This window comes from Bufo gargarizans, chromosome 6, assembly GCF_014858855.1.
Source record: "Bufo gargarizans isolate SCDJY-AF-19 chromosome 6, ASM1485885v1, whole genome shotgun sequence".
NCBI classification, from domain to species: Eukaryota; Metazoa; Chordata; class Amphibia; order Anura; family Bufonidae; genus Bufo; species Bufo gargarizans.
This window is the reverse complement of record NC_058085.1, coordinates 122,488,659-122,511,630: the sequence shown is the minus strand read 5'-3', so window position 1 is coordinate 122,511,630 and position 22,972 is coordinate 122,488,659. Positions and strand designations below refer to the sequence as shown.

The window sequence follows — 22,972 nt, the reverse complement described above, 5'->3', positions numbered from 1 at the left end:
CACCTTTGACATGAATGACAAGTGGTGCTACGCAGTTTCCACATTGCTTATTCACAATGGTGCCATTTGTTCACTCACAATACACTTTCAAGACCGAAGCATGTGAACCAGTTCACAAAGTCCATAGCAGAAATATTGCCACCCATCTACCGAAACCCAATAATCATCCCTTTTTGCAACTCGCCCCTTTTAGCCATGACAGCAACAAGGAATATGTGTGCAGACAGCCTACTGTACAAGTTATATACCCACCAAGTCAGCTCATGACATGTGACTTCCTTCATGAGCTGCACTCTGCCAATGGCGAGTTTCCGTGAAAGCGGAGAGTAAATGCATTTCCATTATTGTTTTTTTGCAGTTTTTTGTTTGCTAAAAATTACACGATAACTTTATTCTATGGGTCAAAATGAATATGGTCAGTTTACCATTTTACATTTTAGCACTTTTGCATAATAAAAAAAAAAGTGAAATGTTTTTTTTGTCCTGTACTGAGAGAGCCGTAAATTGAATGTTGTTAAAGTAGCCTTATGTGGGCTTGTTTTGTGCAGAATTGGTTGGTTACTGTGTGTTTTTTCTCACTCAATAAAAATAACAAATCAACTTTATTTTGCTATGATTGCAAGGGAATTTAGCCTGTGATTTTGTGATTGCTTCTACATAGTATTACAAAGCAATATTGCCTGTACTGACAGGCAGCCAATTAGGCCATGCTTCTGGCTAGTCCTAATAGGCAAATACACATGGCAGGCCTGGGGGCCATTGTTAGGCCCTGGCTATCATAGTGACCTGGGGTCATAAACCTTTGATGTGTAGCCACTATTGACCTAACTTTTTAACATGATCTGAGACCAAATTTATTGGTCTCCATTCAGTACCCAATGCTGTTAGCAACAGCCTCGGCATTGGAACGGCAGAGTGCATAGTATTGTAATCCTCTTTTAAAGAGCTGCCGTAAAAAAGTGGCACATCCAAATTACCATCAGCTGCTTCCGTAAAAACAGTATATGGCGTTCATTAAAGGGGTTAGGCAGGCCATATGCCTTCAATGGCTGTTGGCTGAAGTCATGTTCAATCAACAGCTATCTTTCCTGATTACCCTATAACACATACACCCTCGGTATGGCTGGGGTCTAGCAAAAAATTCAGTTGGCTTGATCCTTTTCTTTCCAGCATCATCTGTTGGGAAAAAGTCAGGAGCTTCCCATACACCACTGTGATGATGATTCTATGATTCTACATAAACAAAGAGGATGAAGCGCTGCTCTGAGCACTGTGCCCCTTTGTCTTTAATCAGCTCTGCTTGGCTGTCTGAATATGTTAAGTATATATCAATAGAAAGTACACGGAACCCCTACATCACATGCTCAGGTAGCCAAGTAAAACTGTTTAAAGGGGTATTCCCATCACATACAATCGGGGCATATCGCTAGGATATGCCCCTATTGTCTGATAGGTGCGGGTCCCACCTCTGGGACCCACACCTACAAGGAGAACGGAGCGGAGAGAGCTGTGGCTGGAGGACACCGGATTTCCCGGAGTACGTCCACCAACAAGCGCTGCTCCCATAGAAGTGAATGTGGGGTAGACGGAAACAGCCGAGCCAGCTGGCTAATTTCGGCGACCCCATAAAAATGAATGGAGGACGGCTGCGCATGCGCAGTGCGGCTTATGTTTATTTCCCCGCTCCGTTATCATTGTAGGTGGGGGTCCCAGATGTGGGACCCGCACCTATCAGACAATGGGGGCATATCCTAGCGATATGCCCCCATTGTCTAAGATGGCAAAACTCCTTTAAGGCTTAAAGGGTGCTCAGAGCAGCACTTCTGCCTCTTTGTTTTTTGGAAAGGTTTAGTTACCCTTCAAAAAAATCTCTGCCATTTTTTTGCGGGCCATTTTTACGTGCTGTATACGGAACCATTCATTTCAATGGTTCCGCAAAAAAAAGGAATGTACTCCGTATGTATTCCGTTTCCGTATCTCCGTTCCGTGCAAAGATAGAACATGTCCTATATTTGGCTGCAAATCACGTTACGTGGCTCCATTAAAGTCAATGGGTCCGCAAAAAAAACGGAATGCATACGGAAATGCATTCTTATGTCTTCCGTATCCGTTCCGTTTTTTGCGGAACCATCTATTGAAAATGTTATGCCCAGCTCAATTTATTCTATGTAATTACTGTATACTGTATATGCCATACGGAAAAACGGAACGGAAAGATGGAACGGAAACAAAAAAACGGAACAACCAATCCGTGAAAAACGGACCGCAAAACACTGAAATAGCCATACGGTAGTTTAAAAGAGGCCTGAATCACACATAGAAATTGCATGGATACAATTTGTGATACAAAAAGCAGACAGATCTTTCTATAATGCTAAGTTTAAAATTGTAAATTATGACTTTCCACACAGGGCCCTCCTGGAAACCCTGGAATGCCCGGCCCACCAGGTCCTCCTGGACCACCTGGGGTTGTTTATCTAAATGTAAGTTTTATGTACTTCTTGCATCATTCAGTTGCACACTACAGATCAATTAGGCTTATTTCACACCACATTCTGGGAAACTCCTTTGGCTACCTTCACACCAGTGCTTTTGCTGGATCCGTCATGGATCAGCAAAAACGCCGCCGTCATGATAATACAACCTCCTGCATCCGTTATGAACGGATCCGGTTATATTATCTTTAACATAGCCAAGACAGATCCGTCATGAATTCCACTGAAAGTCAATGGGGGGCGGATCAGTTTTTTATTGTGTCCGAGAAAACAGATCTGTCCCCATTGACTTACATTGTGAGTCATGACGGATCCGTCTTGTTCCGCATCACATCGCGGACAGAAAAACGTTGCTTTCAGAGTTATTCTGTCCTCGATGGGGACACAACCAAACAGAAAGGAATGCATTCTGCTGCACTACGTTTAATTCAGTTCAGTTTTGCCCCCATTGACAATGAATGGGGACAGAACAGAAGCGTTTTCCCCTGGTATTGAGATCCTATGACTAATCTCAAAAATGGAAAGGGAAAGCGCAGATGTGAAAGTCGCCTTTCCTGTACGTCTTTATTCATCAAACTTAGGAGCAGACCCAGGGAAAAGGGATACATTTCTTACTTCTTCCTTGTGTCTGGGTCCATTCCTATTCTTTGTTAAAAAGTATGGATGTGGTCTGAAACCAGCTTAATGCCTCATTCACATGCCAATGTTTCGGTCAGTGATTTCGATCGGTCATTGTGAGCCAAAAACAGGATTGGAGTCTCCAGAAACATAAGGTGTAAGTGAAAGATCTGCACCTGGTTTTGGCTCACAATCACTGATGGAAATCACTGACGTGTGAATGAGGCTTAAGATAGAGAGAATCTTAAAATAGGAAGTGTTTTTACTTGGAATACCTATCTCTCTGCAGAGAGTGTTCCCTGTCCCAGCACGACCACACTGCAAGCAGACGGTAACGTGGACTTGTATGACCAAAAACATGTAGAAAATGGTAGGTTACGTACAGTCCCACAATTTACCTCTTATTCATTTTAAACAGGTTCCCAATGGAAAAACTGAGGACCCAGGTAACTATATTATTCTTTTTGTTCTCATTTCTGATCATGCTCTCATATCATTTGGACATGAATGCAATAAGTCATTATTTTGTTTCCTTCCTCATCCAATATAACCTGTCAGGGCTTTGGCCTTCAAATTTTCTTTTATCTAACTTAGATGTTTTTGTTGCCATCAGACTCTGGGCCAGTTGAACGTCGTTTTGATCAGAAGGTAAGACCAGGCCACATTGTCACCATCTATACATGGGTGGTATAGAACAACAAAAACATGGCTGAGTTCTTGCAGAATCAGCAGCATACTTATCCATGGGGTTTGTCTGTAAGGCCATACTTCCATGACCATGTTACGCCATGCCCTGTTTTGCTGACCGCAAACTGCAGATCCGCAAAACACGGGCACCGGCCATGTGCACATCACAGTGTGGACCCGTTGACTTGACTAGGTCCACAATCCGCAAGACGCAGCCAAAGATAGGATATGTTGTATCTTTTGCTGCGCGGAGGCACAAACCCAGAAGCACCCGGAAACACACAGAAGCCCTTCCATGTGCTTCTGGGCCCATGCCTCTGCATCACAAAAGATAGAACGTGTCCTATCTTTGGCAGCATCCAACTGATTGCGGACCTACTGATGTCAATTGTTCCGCACCATGATGCGGGGTACACATGGTCGGTGTCAGCGTTTGTGGTCTTAAAAACTGCTACAGCCGTCACACAATCGTGTGCATGTGGCCTTAGTCTACACTCAGCTACAAGGCAACTTGTAGTTGAGTGACGTAAGATTACATTACTACTGTGATGGATAACCTCCGGCACTCCAGCGTTGGTAAAACTTGGCTGCTCTCAGAACTCCATAGAAATAAATGGAGCATGCTGGGAGTCGTAGTTTCACCACACCGTGAGTGCCAGAGGTTAGCCATAACTGCATTACTACACTGTACCTAAGGATAGTAATTCACAAGTTGCTGTGAATTGGCAGTTGGCAGAAATCCAAATCTGCAGGATTTCTGTACCACCACATTCACTATCATTAGGTCGTGAGGCCACAAGTGCTCGTGAGGCTCTAGCCTTGTCGCAGCTTAGCTCCAATTACGCGATTAGATCACATACAAACTGTTGACAAGTGTGTCACTATTTGTGGTAGAATAACCCTGAATTACATTTTCAAATAATTTTTGTTTTTTTCTTGATCCAAATTATGTGTAAACCAATAAGCAGAGTTGTAACTAGGATTTCCTCCCTTCACCTGGGACCAGGGCTGGCCTTAGGTGTTCAGGCGCCCTGAGCGAGCGAATTTTGTGGCCCCCCTCGGTTCACCTAAACATACACAAAGAGGAAAACAATCTTTGTAACAAACAGTTTTTTAAAATTACAGATAATTTAAGTGCAAACAAGTACAATAATAAATAACTGGATTGACTGGTAATAATGTATATTGAATACATTAAATACTGAAAAAAACAGCTAACTTAAATCTTTTTAACATTGGTTTTTAGAGATAATATAATGTGCAAATGCAATAATAACTGTGAACACTGGTAAACAAAATGTACACCTCCTGACAAGTAATATTAATCTGAAGCTCAAAATAGAACTTTACGTGCTTTTGTCTTTGCAAATTCATCAATCACGTTGTTCATGTCCAACGTCTTCAAAACATCGCTTTCAATTGATAATACTGATAAAGAGGTTAGTCTGTCATCAGTCATTGATGCCAGTCCCCTGCCCCCTTTACCCAGTTCCCTGCCCTTCTTAATCATACCCAGTGTCACCCTTACCCAGTCCCCTTCCCCCTCAATTAGACCCTGCCCCCCTTAATCATACCCAGTGTCACTCATAGCCAGTCCCCTGCCCCCCATAATCATACCCTGTCACATTTGCCCAGTCCCCTGCCCTCCTTAATCATACCCTGTCATCTTTACCCAGTTCCCTGCCCTTCTTAATCATACCCAGTGTCACCCTTACCCAGTCCCCTGCCCCCTCAATTAGACCCTGCCCCCTTAATCATACCCAGTGTCACCCATAGCCAGTCTCCTGCCCTTCTTAATCATACCCAGTGTCACCCTTATCCAGTCCCCTGCCCCCTTAATCATACCCAGTGTCTGTCACCCTTATCCAGTCCCCTGCCCCTTTAAACATACCCAGTGTCATCCTTATCCAGTCCCCTGCCCCCTTAATCATACCCAGTGTCTGTCATCCTTATCCAGTCCCCTGCCCCCTTAATCATACCCAGTGTCATCCTTATCCAGTCCCCTGCCCCCTTAATCATACCCAGTGTCTGTCATCCTTATCCAGTCCCCTGCCCCTTTAAACATACCCAGTGTCATCCTTATCCAGTCCCCTGCCCCCTTAATCATACCCAGTGTCTCTCACCCTTATCCAGTCCCCTGCCCCCTTAATCATACCCAGTGTCTCTCACCCTTATCTAGTCACCTGCCCCCTTAATCATACCCAGTGTCTGTCATCCTTATCCAGTCCCCTTAATCATACCCAGTGTCTGTCACCCTTATCCAGTCCCCTGCCCCCCTTAATCATACCCAGTGTCAACCAAAGCCAGTCCCATGCCCCTTAATCATACCCAGTGTCACCCTTATCCAGTCCCCTGCCCCCTTAATCATACCCAGTGTCTGTCACCCTTATCCAGTCCCCTGCCCCCTTAATCATACCCAGTGTCTGTCATCCTTATCCAGTCCCCTGCCCCCTTAATCATACCCAGTGTCTGTCATCCTTATCCAGTCCCCTGCCCCCTTAATCATACCCAGTGTCTGTCATCCTTATCCAGTCCCCTGCCCCCTTAATCATACCCAGTGTCTGTCATCCTTATCCAGTCCCCTGCCCCCTTAATCATACCCAGTGTCTGTCATCCTTATCCAGTCCCCTGCCCCCTTAATCATACCCAGTGTCTGTCATCCTTATCCAGTCCCCTGACCCCTTAATCATACCCAGTGTCTGTCGTCCTTATCCAGTCCCCTGCCCCATTAATCATACCAAGTGTCTCTCACCCTTATCCAGTCCCCTGCCCCCTTAATCATACCCAGTGTCTCTTACCCTTATCCAGTCACCTGCCCCCTTAATCATACCCAGTGTCTGTCATCCTTATCCAGTCCCCTGCCCCCTTAATCATACCCAGTGTCTCTCACCCTTATCCAGTCCCCTGCCCCCTTAATCATACCCAGTGTCTCTCACCCTTAATCATAGCCAGTGTCTGTCGTCCTTATCCAGTCCCCTGCCCCCTTAATCATACCCAGTGTCTCTCACCCTTATCCAGTCCCCTGCCCCATTAATCATACCAAGTGTCTCTCACCCTTATCCAGTCCCCTGCCCCCTTAATCATACCCAGTGTCTGTCATCCTTATCCAGTCCCCTGCCCCCTTAATCATACCCAGTGTCTCTCACCCTTATCCAGTCCCCTGCCCCCTTAATCATACCCAGTGTCTGTCGTCCTTATTCAGTCCCCTGCCCCATTAATCATACCCAGTGTCTGTCGTCCTTATTCAGTCCCCTGCCCCATTAATCATACCAAGTGTCTCTCACCCTTATCCAGTCCCCTGCCCCCTTAATCATACCCAGTGTCTCTTACCCTTATCCAGTCACCTGCCCCCTTAATCATACCCAGTGTCTGTCATCCTTATCCAGTCCCCTGCCCCCTTAATCATACCCAGTGTCTCTCACCCTTATCCAGTCCCCTGCCCCCTTAATCATACCCAGTGTCTCTCACCCTTATCCAGTCCCCTGCCCCCTTAATCATACCCAGTGTCTGTCGTCCTTATTCAGTCCCCTGCCCCATTAATCATACCCAGTGTCTGTCGTCCTTATTCAGTCCCCTGCCCCATTAATCATACCAAGTGTCTCTCACCCTTATCCAGTCCCCTGCTCCCTTAATCATACCCAGTGTCTCTCACCCTTATCCAGTCCCCTGCCCCCTTAATCATACCCAGTGTCTCTCACCCTTATCCAGTCCCCTGCCCCCTTAATCATACCCAGTGTCTGTCGTCCTTATTCAGTCCCCTGCCCCATTAATCATACCCAGTGTCTGTCGTCCTTATTCAGTCCCCTGCCCCATTAATCATACCAAGTGTCTCTCACCCTTATCCAGTCCCCTGCTCCCATTTAATGAAAGATATTTGGTAAAAAAATAAATAAAATTAGAACAGGTACTCACTATTTGAAGTCTTCTGCTCCCTCCCTGTCTGCAGAGCACCGACTGCCGCCCTCACACATTGAGCGGATCCTTCTGCGGCTCTCTGTGAAGGCGCAGCACTTGGACACTGCGTCTGCGCCCCTAAGCTCCTCCTCCACGCTCCGGAACCTGACCTGGCAGCTGCAGCGGCTCAACTTGCCAAGCTCGCCTCACACAATCTCAGGCCGGCCTGCTGTAAGAGACCGACTGCGAGCTGTGTCGGCCGCCGGACGCCCCTGTTGCCATGGCGCCCTGTGCGGCCACACAGCTCGCACACCCCAAAGGCCAGCCCTGCCTGGGACAAGGATTCAGTTTGCTGCCCTAGGCCTTTATGTAGATACCCTGACCAAGTCAGAATTGATTATTGGCACGCCTCTGGTACTGAATGTCTGGGGCACATACACCACCAGGCCCCTGACAGTAGTGGTGGGTTATATCGATGGCTTGGGTGGTCGCCTGGAGCCCATGGTCAACCAAAGTATTCATATGCTTAGAGGTGCCACCAAGCCAGTAATCCACCTTCTTTTCAAGTCTTTACAAGCAAAAGGAGGCCATTGCATTTCTTTAAACAATTGGAGGAGTCTGGTTCACAATTTTTTTCTGGACAACTTGTCCAAAAATCATGGAGAGCTAACACTTTTTACAGGGGAACCAGAAAACCAAAATGAATTATATAGATGGCAAATAATAGATTTGTCTATATATGCATTCAACTCATTATACTGATATAATGCTAACTACAATCACAATGGCCTACTCAAGCACCACCAATCTTAAAAATAAAATCACAGACACATCTATTTATTTCACAGACACTAGAAAAAAAGTCACCTGTTCTTATAGACCAGGCATTCTCAACCTGCGGCCCTCCAGCTGTTGTACAACTACAACTCCCACAATGCCCTGCTTTAGGCTGATACCTGTAGGCTGTTCAGGCATGCAGGGAGTTGTAGTTTTGCAACAGCTGGAGGGCCGCAGTTTGAGGATGCTTGTTATAGACTGTCCAGGGATTTACAGATAGCTGGGAACCATGGTTGAGGCCACACATTGGCAGCATCAGCCTCATTCAGCTCCTGCAGTTCCCTCTTTTCCTCAGCAGGTAGTACCCTCCCCCTCCCTGCTGACTTCTCCCTGCAGTCTGCGGTGTCAGCACAAGGGAGGAGTCTGTTGTGCCTGCAAAGATAAGAGAGATCCACTCACATACACTGCTTTCATCAAGGAATGCCAAGGTGCTGGAAAATGAATGGGTCCGCACCTGTTCCGCAAAATTGAAAAACGGATGCGGACCCATTTTGCGGACGTGTTATGCTTTGCTAGGACTTTTAGTACTTCAGTTTTCCAGTATATAATTATTCATTTCTAATAATATTCTATAAAAATGAATCACCCCAAATATGTCATCTCTTCACCTGTGGCTTCTCTTTGAGCTCCCAACTACAACATTAGTAGTGACATTCAAAATTCATTACTACAGCACTCCATTGATTAAAAGTTGTGGCGGAGGTATACAGTATGTATTACCTGTCCCCTGCCCCTACCTATGGTCTTTATAATCCGCCATCACCCCCTAGCTATACCTCTGCCAATGGATAGTCTCAACTATGATGAGAGTGTTCAATTATTTAGCTGAATATAGTAATGGACTGGATAGTTCTTGCTGGCCTGATCTTGATGTCTGGATAAAAATCTTCAGAATGCATATCAATCATGTATTTTTCCATGAGAGAAGGCATAATATTGTTTCTTGTGATGCAATAGGTGCAGAGTTGGGTCTTTGCAAACAAAGAGGAGATGACTGAGGCTTGGGAGGAAGTAGAAGAGGGCAGCCTGGTGTATCTGAAGGAACCAAGTAGTGCTTTCTTCAGAACCAACGTGGGATGGAGTAAAATTATGGTATGTTTCAAACTAGCTAGATGTCATGTGCGAAATGCTCTGTACACCATCCACTTTCTCACTTGTCTTGGTGTTTAAAATGTTTTTTAAAGGCTCTATATGGCATAAAATAATTAAAGCAATCATACTCGCCTTAATTATGCCCATTACTTATATTGCATTGACATAAGTATTCAGATGCTTTACTCAGGACTTAAGGCCCTTTACATCAGCCAATATTGCAGACGATTGTTGGGAAGGAAGCGTTCCCTCCCGACAAGCTCCTGCTCGTCAGTGAAGGAGAATGCTGTATTTCCACAGTATGGGGAGGAGTGATCTCTAATGCGATCACTCGTTTTCATACAGACTTGTTGTTTGCCAGCAGCAGATGATTTAGGTGACCACATGAATGATGCGAGTACCTGATGAACGAGCTATCCCTCAACTCTGACCCTTCTCCCTATCCCAGCTGCTGAGAAAACAACCCCACAGCATGATGCTGCTACCACCAAGCTCCACTTTAGGGATGCCTGGTTTCCTCCGAATGTGACGCTTGGAATCTAGGCCAAAAAGTTTACTCTTGGTTTCATTAGACCAGAGAATCTTGTTTCTAACAGTCCTTTAGGTGCTTTTTTGCAAATTTTCATGTGTCTTTTACTGAGGAGATGCTTCTTTTTGACCACTTTGCTATAAAGCCCAGATTGGAGGAATGCTGCAGTGATGGTTGACCTTCTGGACATTTCTCCCATCATGTACATTCAACTGAATTTACCACAGATGTAACTCCATTCTAAGTAAAGAAACATCTCAAAGATGATCAAAAGAAATGGGAGGCCCCAAAGTTAAATTGTAAGAGTCATAGCAAAGGGTCAGAATAGCTATGTCCATGTGCAAACATTTCTCAAATTCTATTTTCACTTTTTTATAATGGGGAACTGTCACGAATGAGGCATAGGAGGAAACACCAAACTAACAACCAGGAGGGAAAAGGAAAGCCACTGGGCCTCAACACTAGGGAAAGGAAAAGGTCACCTCCTAGTGACCCTACTCCAGGCCATGACTCCTAACCGTATGGGCACCCCTTGAAAGTAGAAATGCCCACACCCTGGAACCTGGGACCCTGGAGACCCTAAAGAGCTCTAAAAATATTGTCAGAGCTGAGGCAACCCGTTCCTTCCCAGATGAAGGAACAGGCATCTCCCTGAAGCCTAGTAACAAAAGCAAGGAAGGGAAAACAAAACACACACCAACGCAACACAACTTCTGTAGTGATGGAAGAGCAGGAACACCAGAGACGACCTCACACCAACTCTGCCAAACCCAAAGGAAGCTATCTACCGCACGGTCAGAAGGGTGGTGCAACACTAAATGAGTACTAAGCTACACCTGAAACAGGGGATGAGGTCACAAACAAATAACTGAATAAAGAGTAATCAAAGAGGCTATTAGATTCCTCCACGCTCCACCAGTCTCCTTGATCTCCTGACATCTGAAGGGACCGTGACATGAACTGAGTGCAGATGGATGGGGGGAAAGGCCACAATATGACAAAATGTAAAAATAAAAAGTGGATGGGTCTTAATTAAGACTTTCTGAATGCACTGTATATGCAATATATTTGTAGTCCTAGTTGCTACTCAGATAACTGTCTCTTTCAGCTGGAAGAGTCTGACTCGGCTTTAATAAATGACGACCCCTCATTGGCAGAGGAAGTAACGGTGAGTAGAGCAGAACTGTATTAACAAAGACCTGCAATAAATCCAACATTTTGCTCAGATGTAATTTTATAGTAGATATTGTAGATGCATATATGTATTATTTTCAACTTGGGGTGCACTTTGTTCCACTCTTACTTGAGCTGACCATGTCACATAATGAATTCACCCATTAGTGCTGTATGTCCTCAGATTTGTACATATCAACTGCTATGGCCCGGTTCTAACCCGGTTTTAGTAAGAGAAATCTGTATTTTCAGGATGAAGACTCTGATATTCATGAGGACACTGTAGCAGTGCTGCCAAGTATCCCTCCAAGAATTCCTTCAGTAAGAGACCTAAATGTTCACATTATCAAAATTGATCTTGTAGTGGTTCAGGGGAGTTCAAAGGCACTTTCTGGATGGTAATCAATTAATTATTAGCATTCCAGCATCCTGTATATAAAGGTTTTAATAAGTGTCAGAATGCCGTGCTGAGGGTACAGCTGAAAGGCAAGGCTTTGCAGTCAGAAAGCTGAAAGTGCGTTTCTGACTCCCATATATTTTCACACTCCAACTCCTGGCTCATGTATAATAACTAGCTGATAAATACAGTCCTTAGCTTGATAGAACACAATATACGTATATAAATATGATTGAAATTTCTGAACTTCATTAAATTAAAGCAAATATACAAGAAGCTATGCATTTAATAAATGCATTATAAAACATCAATAATATATGGTATTTAATATTTTCATGTTGAAGCCAAAATTGTAATTGGTACACTTCAACTGACTCTGGCACCACCCAAAACTGAATCCGACTCCAACTCCACAGCATCGCTGACAGGGATGTGCCCATTTGCTGCAGCAAGCTAGGAGTAGTAATCTTTAGCTTTCTTTCTATTGAATCACCAGCTTCGCCTAATAGCACTAAACATACCTCTGTCTGGAGACATGACCGGGATACGGGGAGCTGACTTACAGTGCTATCGTCAGGCTCAAGAGATGTCTCTTTTTGGGACATTCAGAGCACTTCTTTCTTCATCCAGTCAATCACTGTCCTCTATAGTAAAAAAGACTGATAGAGGTCTCCCCATTGTGAACTTGAAGGTAAGCAATTTCCATTAAATGGGGTTTTCTGGGAATTAAATACTGATTTCTTATTTTCCTCCTCAAAAACCTAGGTGCGTCTTATGGGCCGGTGCGGCCCATACGACGCGCCTAGGTTTTTGAGGAGAAAAATAAGAGAATTTTTTTTTTTACCAAAAGGTGTGCTTTTGGTGGGATGGAACTAATGGCGGTCTGTGCATGACACTATTATGGGGGATCTATAGATGATGCACTGTTATGGGGTGGGGGATTTGTGAATGGCTCTGTTATGTGGGGGATCTGTGGATGGCATTATGATGGTGGGGGGATCTGTGGATGGCATTATGATGGTGGGGGGGATCTGTGGATGGCATTATGATGGTGGGGGGATCTGTGGATGGCATTATGATGGTGGGGGGGATCTGTGGATGGCATTATGATGGTGGGGGGGATCTGTGGATGGCATTATGATGGTGGGGGGATCTGTGGATGGCACTGTTATGGGGTAGTGGATCTGTGGATGACACTGCTATATGTGTCAGCATTCGCCCCATAAGACGCAGGGGCACTTTGCCCCCACTTTTTTTTTGGGGGGGGGGGGGGGAAGTGCGTCTTATGGGGCAAAAAATACGGTATATATGTGTGTGTATAATGGCTGTGCTTGGTATTACATCTTAAAGGGGTCATCCAGAATTAGAATAAACATGGCACCACCCCTGTCCAAAAGTTCCGAGAGTTGAATGCCCAGTGATCAGATATTGATGTCCTATCCTGAGACTATGCCATCAATACTGAACTACCGGAAACTATCGGGAAAACCCCCTTTAAACTTGAGAGAAGTACAACAAATCCTATTTCTTTTTGTTTGTAGGGTGAACTGCTAATTAGGAACTGGAACTCTCTTTTTGATAGTAAATTGTCTCTCCATAAATCTGATGTCCCAATTTATTCTTTCAATGGAAGAAATGTTCTCAGTGACACTCTGTGGTAAGCAAAATCTCTCCTATCTGCCCTCATGCCCATCTGAAATACTACAAAACTGCCATATGAAAAACAAACTAGACACACATATTTACCTAGAAACCTGATTATGTATTCCTGATATGCGAAAAACTTCTAGAGTGGCATGTGGCTATGCCGTTCTCCACAGTTAGTTCATACTGCAGGCGGAATAATGTTGCAGAATTGCAGTGGCCAGGTATGGGGTGGCCCCAACACTACGCTAGGTCCCCTGGACACGTGTTGCTGCTCTCCATAAGGGATGTTAAAGCGTGGTGCACCCCGATGGGAAATAAGTTCAGAGAGTCAGGGTCTGCAGTAAACCACCGTGCTTCTTTACTGGAGGAATTCAGGTGCAAAACAGTACAGGTGAAGCATAGGGCTGGCTTCTCCAGTCTACTCCCTGACAGAAGAAGGATTTGATGCTGAAGAAAGGCCTGAGCTAGCTGTCCCTAACTTTTGCTTAGAAGACTAGTACCCTGCCCAAAGGCTGGTGATCCCAGGTCTGTGGCAGAGTATCCCCGTCTCAGAGTCTTCTTCTGATCACTGAATAGACTGGCAGAGTCTCTACTTCTAAGCACTGTTCCCTAACTGCAGAACACTAGGGGCTCTGACTGCTCTCCTTACATACAGTTTCTGGATAAACTAGAAACTTCTAATGAGAGAGGTGGAGTGTATGGGAGGCAAAACCTGACAAAATTAAAATGAAATAGAAAAAACTAAAATTATAATTAAAATAACGTTTTAACATTTTAATTTCATTTAGTGTCTGCAAAATGCATGCCAAAATTAAAAAGAAAATTACATTTCTCCATTAGAATTTTCTTTTCCAACTCCAGTGTGGGTAATAAGTGTCAAAAATAAATGAAAAAAAAAAAAGCCTTTTTCATTTTAAATTTCCACTTTGTCAATTAATTCTCCTCTTTCTATAGTGGGTTTTTCATGTCAAAATAAAAAATCAAATGAAAACACCATGTAGAAGCTGAAAATGGTAGATTGAGATTTCAATTCCATCTCTTGCAGGCATTATCCCTGCTAAAAGTCAAAATTTTCATTTTAATGTTGTACTAACATTCAGATTCATGTAAATGAGCAGTAGTGGGCGTGGTGCAGCATGCAAAATGTTATTTAATTCCTGACTAAACAGACAGTGACTCTGTAAGTCCACTAGAGGGCACTGTGCTTCTCCGCATTTCCAACAGCTAAGGGTACTTTCACACTTGCGTTGCTCGATTCCAGCAGGCAGTTCAGTCACCGAAACTGCTTGCCGAATCCGGCAATCTCTATGCAAACGGAAACCATTTGTAGACGGATCCGGATCCGTCTCACAAATGCATTGCAATACCGGATCCGTCTCTCTGGAAAAACGGATCTGGTATTTTATTTTTTTTTACATTTTTAAAGGTCTGCGCAGACCGGAAGACCGGATCCGTCAATGCGGCAATTTTAATGCCGGATCTGGCACTAATATATTCCTGGCATGTATTCAGCATTTTTGGCCAGAGAGAAAAATACCGTAAAAGGACTGAACTGAAGACATCCTGATGCATCCTGAACGGATTGCTTTCCATTCAGAATGCATTAGGATAAAACTGATCCAATTTTTCCGGTATTGAGCCCCTGTGACGGAACTCAATACCAGAAAACTTTAACGCTAGTGTGAAAGTACCCTAACACAGGATCAAGTTTACAATTCCAATAGATGGCACTGTGACAGTGAAATCTTAGTCCTGTGCCGATGACTTTGCATATAGGAAACAGGGGCAAATGTCCACAAATGTCCAGACTTCAAAGCACCCCTGCTCCAGGGCATTACAGTTCCAGCAGCTACCGCGTGGCGCCCACCTCCCATTGTTTTCAATGGGAGGCCTTGCTGCCGTTCACGCAGCTGGCAAATTGCCAAGAAGGGACATGTCCCTTTTTGGCACAGTGTCCAGAAAGATGCATCTCGAAGCATTCACTGGGGATAAACTGCAGGTGGGTCTGCGGCATTCAAAGAGAAAATCAGTGGCAGAAACCATGGAAGTTTTTGAAGAAGAAATCACAGAAGATTTGGGTTTAGCAAAATCCTCCATGTGAACCTAACCATACATGAAGGCTGTAGTCACCTGCTGACTGTTGTGCCTGTTGTAAACACACAAAACTTTACAGGCAGTTCTTCGGGGAATGTGTGTAATTTCACATAGGGACTGGTTGACCCCTTGTTCTCATGATCAATGAGAGTCCCATCAGACCTATTCTATCACCAGCCTATTACCAACTCCTTTAATGGTAACTTGTAATCTCCTTAACAAAGTCTAATTTACAATTGTATTCAAAATCCCAGATTCAGTACTTATTTCCAAGGATAAACATATTGTTTTTAAAGAGGTTGTCCAGCTTTTACTAAGTGATGGCCTATCCTCACGACCCCCCATGATCAGCTAGTGGTGGCTTATCCTGAGGAAAAGCTGGATAACCCCTTTAAGGATTAATAAGTATTCACATATAACTCACTCTCTTCTCTCACTTCCAGGCCACATAAGGCTTTCTGGCATGGCTGTGGCCAAAGGGGATCTTCTGTACGTGGCAGGAACTGCAAGGAATGGAGAAACCAAGTCAATGCAGAAGGCCTTGCATCACCATTCACAAGGCAATGGCTCCAAGAAAATGATTCCTTCAGTTGTACCAAAACACTGGCTGTCCTATGCATTGAAATAGCTTTCCCATATTACTATATGTGGTGATCACCGTTCCCCAGCATCCTCCCTGCCGACTGCATATTTATATTCCTATATTTATATTGTATATGTAACTAGCAAACATGTCACTACGTGGCTGTCCTGTACCACAACTCCTGGGCATTACTTCTAAAACCGTTCTCCACCGCTGTGCCCGTGATTTAATGTAGATTAAGGAGCAGCGCCAGTCCAGTAATAATATAATACAGCATGTGTTCCGGACACATTGCGTAATGGACATAGGGGCTGGCGGTGCCGTCTGAACTACACTGTGACCATCTTTGTTATTTAGTCATACAAACCCATAAAACAGCTGCGCCCCTTGACAGCTCGTTGTACATGGCAGCACAGACTGCAAGACAGTCGTCAGTAATTGCATTTTCTGAGGTTCTAAAATATATTTTCACTAGCAGAAGAGAACTGAAGCAGGGAAGCCCGCAGATTACAGACTGGCAGGCAGTTTTACAGCAGTTTATAGCCTGCAGCCTAAGGGCAGACAGATGAGGCTATAGATGGGCACACATAGGGGGCATTTGGTCAAGTTTCCTGAAACCAAAATCAAGATTGGATCATAAAAGGACAGAAAGTATAAAGGATAAAATAGGACTTCAACTCTTTTTTTAATTAAAGGGGTTATCCACTACTATAAAAATGCCCCCCATATGCGGGGCCCCTCACAGTGAATATACTTATCTCGCTCCCTGCGCCGCTCCTGGTCCCCGCTGCTGCTTCTCCCTGTGCGCGGATGAAAACATCCAGTGTCGGGGGGAGCAGCCAATGGCAGGCAGGGGACGAGCCTCCCTAGCATTGCGGAGAAGCTGCAGCGGCAGTTCGGGGACCAGGGGCGGAGCAGGGTAAATATATTCACTGTGAGGGATCCGGGACATTTTTATAGTATTGGATAACCCCTTTAACTCCTGCAAGCAGGGTGCAAAATTTTGCTCAAACACAGCATGTGTCAAACTTTGTGACTTTAGGCAGATAATAGGACTAGTCTGCCCTACAAGATATGGGGCTACACGGCAATTACACATCTGTGCCCCTTATACTCTTCCCCCGATGCCCCCACTGCATTTTTTGGTATTGAATTGTATTGCTTTACCGATAATATAAGCAAATGACATTAATAAATCCTGCTTAACCACCCAGAATGAAGATTTTGATTTATTCTGTGATTGATTTGTGAAGATCTGTAATTACCACTTTTTGTAAAAGTTTAATAAACAATACTGAAATAGAAAATACATGATATAGCTGCCTGCTAGTGTCTGAAATAGAAAATACATGATATAGCTGCCTGCTAGTGTCTGAAATAGAAAATACACAATATAGCTGCCTGCTAGTGTCTGAAATAGAAAATACACAATATAGCTGCCTGCTAGTGTCTGAAATAGAAAATACACAATATAGCTGCCTGCTAGTGTCTGAAATAGAAAATACACGATATAGCTGCCTGCTAGTGTCTGAAATAGAAAATACACAATATAGCTGCCTGCTAGTGTCTGAAATAGAAAATACACAATATAGCTGCCTGCTAGTGTCTGAAATAGAAAATACACGATATAGCTGCCTGCTAGTGTCTGAAATAGAAAATACACAATATAGCTGCCTGCTAGTGTCTGAAATAGAAAATACACAATATAGCTGCCTGCTAGTGTCTGAAATAGAAAATACACGATATAGCTGCCTGCTAGTGTCTGAAATAGAAAATACATGATATAGCTGCCTGCTAGTGTCTGAAATAGAAAATACGTCATATAGCTGCCTGCTAGTGTCTGAAATAGAAAATACATGATATAGCTGCCTGCTAGTGTCTGAAATAGAAAATACATGATATAGCTGCCTGCTAGTGTCTGAAATAGAAAATACACAATATAGCTGCCTGCTAGTGTCTGAAATAGAAAATACACGATATAGCTGCCTGCTAGTGTCTGAAATAGAAAATACATGATATAGCTGCCTGCTAGTGTCTGAAATAGAAAATACACAATATAGCTGCCTGCTAGTGTCTGAAATAGAAAATACATGATATAGCTGCCTGCTAGTGTCTGAAATAGAAAATACACAATATAGCTGCCTGCTAGTGTCTGAAATAGAAAATACACAATATAGCTGCCTGCTAGTGTCTGAAATAGAAAATACACAATATAGCTGCCTGCTAGTGTCTGAAATAGAAAATACATGATATAGCTGCCTGCTAGTGTCTGAAATAGAAAATACATGATATAGCTGCCTGCTAGTGTCTGAAATAGAAAATACACAATATAGCTGCCTGCTAGTGTCTGAAATAGAAAATACACAATATAGCTGCCTGCTAGTGTCTGAAATAGAAAATACATGATATAGCTGCCTGCTAGTGTCTGAAATAGAAAATACATGATATAGCTGCCTGCTAGTGTCTGAAATAGAAAATACACAATATAGCTGCCTGCTAGTGTCTGAAATAGAAAATACACAATATAGCTGCCTGCTAGTGTCTGAAATAGAAAATACACAATATAGCTGCCTGCTAGTGTCTGAAATAGAAAATACATGATATAGCTGCCTGCTAGTGTCTGAAATAGAAAATACACGATATAGCTGCCTGCTAGTGTCTGAAATAGAAAATACACAATATAGCTGCCTGCTAGTGTCTGAAATAGAAAATACACGATATAGCTGCCTGCTAGTGTCTGAAATAGAAAATACACAATATAGCTGCCTGCTAGTGTCTGAAATAGAAAATACATGATATAGCTGCCTGCTTGCTTTTTCAAAACAGAGCCCCTCTAGTGTCTGAAATTACAACTCATTTCCATTACAGTGAAAGGAGCTGAGCTGCCATACCAGACACAGACCACAGAGGCGCTGTTCATACCAGGCTTTTTTTTTGTTTGCACCGCCATAGATTTTTTAACTGTTTAGCTATTCTCTGGATAAGTCATCAGTATCTGATTGGTGGAGGTCCGACATTAGCTATTTTAGAAGGCACCGGAGCTCGCATTAACGCTGCAGCCTTCTCGCAGCGCAACCTCATTACAGTAAATGGGCGGCCATACCAAGCACAGTCCCTGCACAATGTACGCCGCTGTGCATGGTTTGCTGGGAGAAGGCCGAGGCGCTACTACGAACATCAGTGCCCTCTCATACAGCTGATCGGCAGGGGTCCTGGGTGTTGGATCCTCACTGATCCAGAGGAAAAGTCATTAGAAAATCTCAGAAAAACACTTTAAGGATACAAACTAGGAGAGATTTATCATAACTGGTGTAAAGTAGAACTGGCTTAGTTTACCATAGTAACCAATCAGATTTCACCTTTCATTTTCCAAAGGAGCTGTGAAAAATAAAAGGTGGGATCTGATTGGTTGGTATCTGACTTTACAATATCCCCCAGTGCTTTTTAGTGGGGATTTTGGTGTGTTTTCTGCACCATAATCCATGCAACTAAAAAACACTTAGGCCTCTTTCAGACGGGCGAGATTTCCGTGCGGGTGCAATGCGTGAGGTGAACGCATTGCACCCGCACTGAATCCGGACCCATTCATTTCTATGGGGCTGTGCACATGAACGGTGATTTTCACGCATCACTTGTGCGTTGCGTGAAAATGGCAGCATGTTCTACTTTGTGCATTTTTCACGCAACGCAGGCTCCATAGAAATGAATGGGGCTGCGTGAAAATTACTAGCATCCGCAAGCAAGTGCGTATGCGGTGCGAATTTCATGCATGGTTGCTAGGAGGTGATCGGGATGGGGACCCGATCATTATATTGTTTTCGCTTATAACATGGTTATAAGGGAAGATAATGGCATTCTTAATACAGAATGCTTAGTAAATAAGTGCTGGAGGGGTTAAAAAAAAATTACTAATTATTTAACTCACCTTAATCCACTTGTTCGCGCAGCCCGGCTTCTCTTCTGTCTTCTTCTCTGCTGTGCAGGAGGAAAATGACCTGTGGTGACGTCACTGCGATCAGCGCAGTGACGTCATCAAAGTTCCTTTACCCAGGTCCTAAAGAAAGAAGACAGAAGAGAAGCCGGGCTGCGCGAACAAGTGGATTAAGGCAAGTTAAATTTGTATTTATTTTTTAACCCCTCCATCCCTAATTTACTAAGCATTCTGTATTCAGAATGCTATTATTTTCCCTTATAACCATGTTATAAGGGAAAATAATTACATCTACACAACCTTGAACCCAAACCTGAACTTCAGTGAAGATGTCCGTGATGCCCGTGTGAAAGAGGCCTTAGTATAAGCGTCCTAAGACAATTAAATAGAAATCTGGCCCCTTAGATTGCATTTTTTTGTTATGCGCAAAAAAAAACTGCCATTGGCATGTGGCGGGTAGCCATACGTGGAATATCCCTACTGAGGGGCTGATGTGGATTTAACATATGTATCACATGCAAAATCCAGAACACATGAATATAAGCTAGTAGACGCATGTATTTTCAGCCTGCAAAAACGTCATGTGAACACACAGATTTTTCTCGTGTGTATTTTTGCTGTGCAATTACGGCAGAAATCTGAGGCTGACCCTCAGATTTCCAGAGCGGTTTGCAATTTGCACTACCGCGGAAACTGCGCATAGCTACCCGCCGTGATTTCCATGCGAGAATTGTGCAAAACTGTGCCAAGAATTAACATGTGAAGTCTATTTTGTATTTATGAGTTAAATTTCATGCATGGAAAAAACATTCCCCACGGACATTTTTCCATTGAAAGCAATGCAGTTTTTTATGCGGATTTGAACCCGGAAAACATAATGCAGCAAACAAATGCAAATGTGAACATGCCCTGTAGAGATTTCTAGGTGTTTTTTTCTCTTAAAATTGCAAAGCTTCTGAAGCGTGATCATCGAACAATCAAGCGTTTCATTCAAAATAGTCAACAGGGTCGCAAGAAGCGTGTGGAAAAACCAAGGCGCAAAATAACTGCCCATGAACTGAGAAAAGTCAAGCGTGCAGCTGCCAAGATGCCACTTGCCACCAGTTTGGCCATATTTCAGAGCTGCAACATCACTGGAGTGCCCAAAAGCACAAGGTGTGCAATACTCAGAGACATGGCCAAGGTAAGAAAGGCTGAAAGACGACCACCACTGAACAAGACACACAATCTGAAACGTCAAGACTGGGCCAAGAAATATCTCAAGACTGATTTTTCTAAGGTTTTATGGACTGATGAAATGAGAGTGAGTCTTGATGGGCTAGATGGCTGGATTGGTAAAGGGCAGAGAGCTCCAGTCCGACTCAGACGCCAGCAAGGTGGAGGTGGAGTACTGGTTTGGGCTGGTATCATCAAAGATGAGCTTGTGGGGCCTTTTTGGGTTGAGGATGGAGTCAAGCTCAACTCCCAGTCCTACTGCCAGTTTCTGGAAGACACCTTCTTCAAGCAGTGGTACAGGAAGAAGTCTGCATCCTTCAAGAAAAACATGATTTTCATGCAGGACAATGCTCCATCACACGCGTCCAAGTACTCCACAGCGTGGCTGGCAAGAAAGGGTATAAAATAAGAAAATCTAATGACATGGCCTCCTTGTTCACCTGATCTGAACCCCATTGAGAACCTGTGGTCCATCATCAAATGTGAGATTTACAAGGAGGGAAAACAGTACACCTCTCTGAACAGTGTCTGGGAGGCTGTGGTTGCTGCTGCACGCAATGTTGATGGTGAACAGATCAAAACACTGACAGAATCCATGGATGGCAGGCTTTTGAGTGTCCTTGCAAAGAAAGGTGGCTATATTGGTCACTGATTTGTTTTTGTTTTTGAATGTCAGAAATGTATATTTGTGAATGTTGAGATGTTATAATGGTTTCACTGGTAAAAATAAATAATTGAAATGGGTATATATTTGTTTTTTGTTAAGTTGCCTAATAATGATGCACAGTAATAGTCACCTGCACACACAGATATCCCCCTAAAATAGCTAAAACTAAAAAAAAACTACTTCCAAAAATATTCAGCTTTGATATTAATGAGTTTTTTGGGTTCATTGAGAACATGGTTGTTGTTCAATAATAAAATTAATCCTCAAAAATACAACTTGCCTAATAATTCTGCACTCCCTGTATATCACAAATGGTCTAATAAACCCTCAATTTGACATTTTCAAGCAAATGACACTTTGCATACTTTAATCATTTTTGAAAATCTGATATGTACAGTGTTTCAGTAGCGTACGTTTAAACCAAAAAACAAAGGGGTGTTGTTTGGGAGCAAGAATGGAATCTTGCAGGTTTGGCGTTAGCCAACAGAAGATATTCTGGCCTTCTCGGCCGTCCGTACTGAAGCAATGTGCCACCATAATTGGTTTAAAATTTCACTACAAGCATGTCCTTATGTCCTAATAGCTGAAAACACTCCCCACATGCTGGGAGTTGCAGTTTAAATGTTGCCAGAGTGTCCCAGTATGGATGTGCCTGACAACATTTACTCGTCCAGCTCAAGGGTCATGACGGACTTATTTTTCGGGAAAACCAAGAACAATGGTGTAAGAGAACCCCTGGTTTGATTTCCAAGGGTGTACTGACAATCCGTTATTAATCATGATATAAATTATACAGATTTTCATATTATACTGGTCAGATGCTAGTCAAGGAACATGCACACAGCAAATTTAGGCATTCCTATTTGAAAAAATATAGGAATGTGGCGCAAGAGCAATGTGTCCACCTTCACAATCAGGGGTATGCTGGAGAATTATATGCAACTCCCAGCGGACAGACGATTTGCTGAAAGACAATAGCCACATATCCTATCAAAATGGCCACAGTTGACGAGCTAAGTAACTAACTTGGAAAAAGTCGGTTACACTAAAAACCAACAATGTGTATGCATCATTTTTGCTGTTGGGGATGCATTCTGCCAATCACACCTAACA

At 43.5% G+C, this 22,972-nt stretch overlaps 1 protein-coding gene across 2 annotated transcripts in view; it reads left to right on the top strand.

Annotated features, from left to right (window-relative positions):
- LOC122942276 (collagen alpha-1(XV) chain-like) overlaps positions 1-17,204 on the top strand; it is a 36,312-nt gene extending 19,108 nt beyond the window's left edge. For both annotated transcript variants that reach the window (XM_044299795.1, XM_044299793.1), the window contains 10 exons: positions 2,412-2,483; positions 3,403-3,444; positions 3,532-3,559; positions 3,727-3,761; positions 9,489-9,623; positions 11,261-11,320; positions 11,578-11,646; positions 12,219-12,413; positions 13,264-13,379; positions 15,907-17,204. In XM_044299795.1, coding sequence (XP_044155730.1) covers positions 2,412-2,483; positions 3,403-3,444; positions 3,532-3,559; positions 3,727-3,761; positions 9,489-9,623; positions 11,261-11,320; positions 11,578-11,646; positions 12,219-12,413; positions 13,264-13,379; positions 15,907-16,117 — 963 coding nt within the window. In that variant the 3' untranslated portion in view covers positions 16,118-17,204. The remainder of the gene's footprint in view (positions 1-2,411; positions 2,484-3,402; positions 3,445-3,531; positions 3,560-3,726; positions 3,762-9,488; positions 9,624-11,260; positions 11,321-11,577; positions 11,647-12,218; positions 12,414-13,263; positions 13,380-15,906) is intronic.
- Positions 17,205-22,972: the final 5,768 nt, after the last annotated feature.